The sequence below is a fragment of the Magnolia sinica genome, chromosome 4, assembly GCF_029962835.1.
Source record: "Magnolia sinica isolate HGM2019 chromosome 4, MsV1, whole genome shotgun sequence".
NCBI lineage: Eukaryota > Viridiplantae > Streptophyta > Magnoliopsida > Magnoliales > Magnoliaceae > Magnolia > Magnolia sinica.
Genome location: NC_080576.1, coordinates 7,318,464 through 7,321,256, shown reverse-complemented (window position 1 = coordinate 7,321,256; position 2,793 = coordinate 7,318,464). Strand labels below are relative to the sequence as shown.

The window sequence follows — 2,793 nt, the reverse complement described above, 5'->3', positions numbered from 1 at the left end:
ATCAGACAACCTGATATAGCATTCTCACCAAAGAGTGGACCGTTACACCACCATAAACATGTTCCAAATTATAAATGAATGCATATTTAGAATATTTAGAATATTCCGGATTTAATAGATATTTTTTCATAATTTTTTGACAAAAATAAAAAATAAAAAATATTGCACCGTTACACACCCCGTATATCTGTATAGGTAATGGTGGGCACCGTTACGCCCACTGTTACCGATACGGAATACCTTGATTCAAAAGCAAAAGAAGAATCATTAGATTAGGTTACATACATGTTTGATTTTATGTTTGGACACAAAGATTGCAACCAATTGTGAGAAATTTGGATCTTTATTTTTATTTTTTTTCGAATTTTCGCAACTCGACTCATCTCCAAATCTCGAATCGAAGCTCCCAATCCACATTTTTTTATGTAAAACATGAAAAATCATGGATTTGTAATAATTTGACACTAATTTAATGTGATTTACAAAAAAAGGATCGAAAATACTCGCTGGATCGAACATGTGAGATATACCCCACTAATTGTGCATTTCATACCGCACAGGTGAGATGCAAAATGTATCGTGGGATATATCGGCCGATATTGTCGATACTTAAAACATTGCTTAAAACCACTTAAGAGACTCACTTATCCAGGAAGAGGGGATCCCTTGTCCAGCATCTTGCTCAAAGCATCTGCAACCTCCATGAAGAAGAATCGCAATAGTGGATCCCCTTGCCTGATACCTCTTGAGGATTTAAAAAACTCTTTTGGTGACCCATTGACTAGAACTAAGAAACTAGTTATCCCGATACATACTTGGATCCACTCCCTCCATCTAGAATTGCAACCAATCCGACCTAATATATAATCCAAGATGTCCGACTCAACATGTTTGTACGCCTTTCCTATGTTGAGCTTATAAACACTACCTTTTTTTGCCTTCCTTTTAATGAGCATCGATGCACTCATGGCTATCAATGCACTGTCCAGAATTGGTCTCTCCTCAACAAAAGTGCCTTGAACCTTGGAGATGACATGCCCGATAATTGATCGAAATCTGATGGCCAAGATTTTTGCTAGGATTTTATGAGGAGCACCTATCAGGCTTATCTGTCTAAAATCCTTCAAGCAATTTGCTTCCTCTTTCTTTGACACTAACGCAATCAATGAGGCAACCATCTGAGCTGGAAGCTGAATACTAGTAAAGAATTCATCAATGAATCTGACCACATCCTTTCTAACCAAGTTTAAAAATACTTGGAAGAACGCCAAAGGGAAACCATTTGGCCCCAGTGCCTTATCCCTCAAAGAATCCACCGGGACCTTTATCTCCTCCTTGAAGATCGGCTTTTCAAGGGTATTTGCCTTTAAGACAGGAATCAATGGGAAAAATCAGATTGTCAAGCCTTGATCTTACTCTTCCTTAGAGAGAAGATCTTTGTAGAATCTAACAATAGGGTTGCAAATTTTTTTTCTCTTCCAACCTTCATCCCTCTAGCACCACACTATTAATGTTATTGTTTCTTGCTCACGCACTATCCTGTGGAAAAAATTCATGTTCCTACCCCCTTCCTTGAGCCTTGTGGCTCTAGATTGTTGCCTCCATTTGATTTCCTATTCTTTTGGGTGATTTTGTACTTATTCGAAAGAGAATCCCTCTTGGCCTTCTCCTCCTCTAAAAGCTACATCCCCTCTTCCTTGGCATCAAGCGTTCAGATTTCACTGAGAATCTCTCTCAAATCCTGGCTCCCAAGCACATTCTTTCTCCACCTATTGAGTTTGCCTTTGAGAAGCTTCAATTTTTTGGAATAATACAAACCCGGGATGACTTCTGTTGCGAATGAGGCCCATCACTCCCTCACCAACTCTGTGAAGCCAACCACTTTAAGCCATGGTAACTGAAATCTAAATGGTTTAGGGTCTCAATGTCCTCTTCTACCTTCAACAAATTTGGGCAATGGTCGGAAGTAGTCCTCATAAGGCCATGCTGCTTCACGAGAGGGAAGCTATCTACCCAATTCAGACCGGACCACCTCTATTACAAGGAGCTTTTGTAAAGGGTTGGCAGATTTTGGACGGTGTGTTGGTGTCTAGGAATGCCTTGAGTCTTGGCACAGATTGGGGAAGTTGGTTATTTAATGTAATGTTGATATTGAGAAAACTTGTTATTAAGATTTTTTATTTTTTATTTTATTTTATTTTTTTTAAAGCATAGGGCAATGTTAATAGGGATTTCTTGGATTTTATATGCCAAGGAGAGTGGGGCTCGAAGTTTGATGGCGGGGACTTATGCGGGATGTGTTATGAGGTTTTTTGAGGCTTATAATGGTGACCTGAAATGATGGTAGGAAGGCAGCTTTTTGCATTTCCAACTTTGCCACCCCTCTCTCCATCTTACCCCCACAATTTTTTTCTTTTTGATAAGTTGTCATGCTCGTCTTGGATGATTGGTGTGCCATCTATATCATGAATATTTGCAACTGTCTTATTTTGGGTTTTAGTTTAGTTACATAGCAAAATAGAAGAAAGAGAAGAAGAAAGGAAGAGAAAGAAGATAAAAGAGAGAATGAGAGAGTTAGGGTTGGGCATCCCCCCCCTTTCTCACTTTTATTAAGACCTTCCCATTACTTTGCACAATGCTAGAAGGGTTTGTACGTCTCATCTAATTGGTGACTGTGTTTCTTATCACTCCATGTCTCCTTCCCTTCAATTGTATGTCTTTTATTTCTCTGTTTCAAACCCTATTAAAGTTGAGATGCTGTATTCGATCCTAAATGCCAAGCGTCTATGTTGG

General features: G+C 39.0%; 1 protein-coding gene across 1 annotated transcript; it reads right to left on the bottom strand.

Annotated features, from left to right (window-relative positions):
* Positions 1-644: 644 nt before the first annotated feature.
* LOC131242009 (uncharacterized) lies at positions 645-2,392 on the bottom strand. Its single transcript, XM_058240361.1, has 2 exons — positions 2,333-2,392; positions 645-1,364 (listed from the first exon to the last, which is right to left on the bottom strand). Exons 1-2 carry the CDS (start codon positions 2,390-2,392, stop codon positions 645-647), a joined length of 780 nt encoding a protein of 259 aa, XP_058096344.1.
* Between the last annotated feature and the right edge of the window lie 401 nt (positions 2,393-2,793).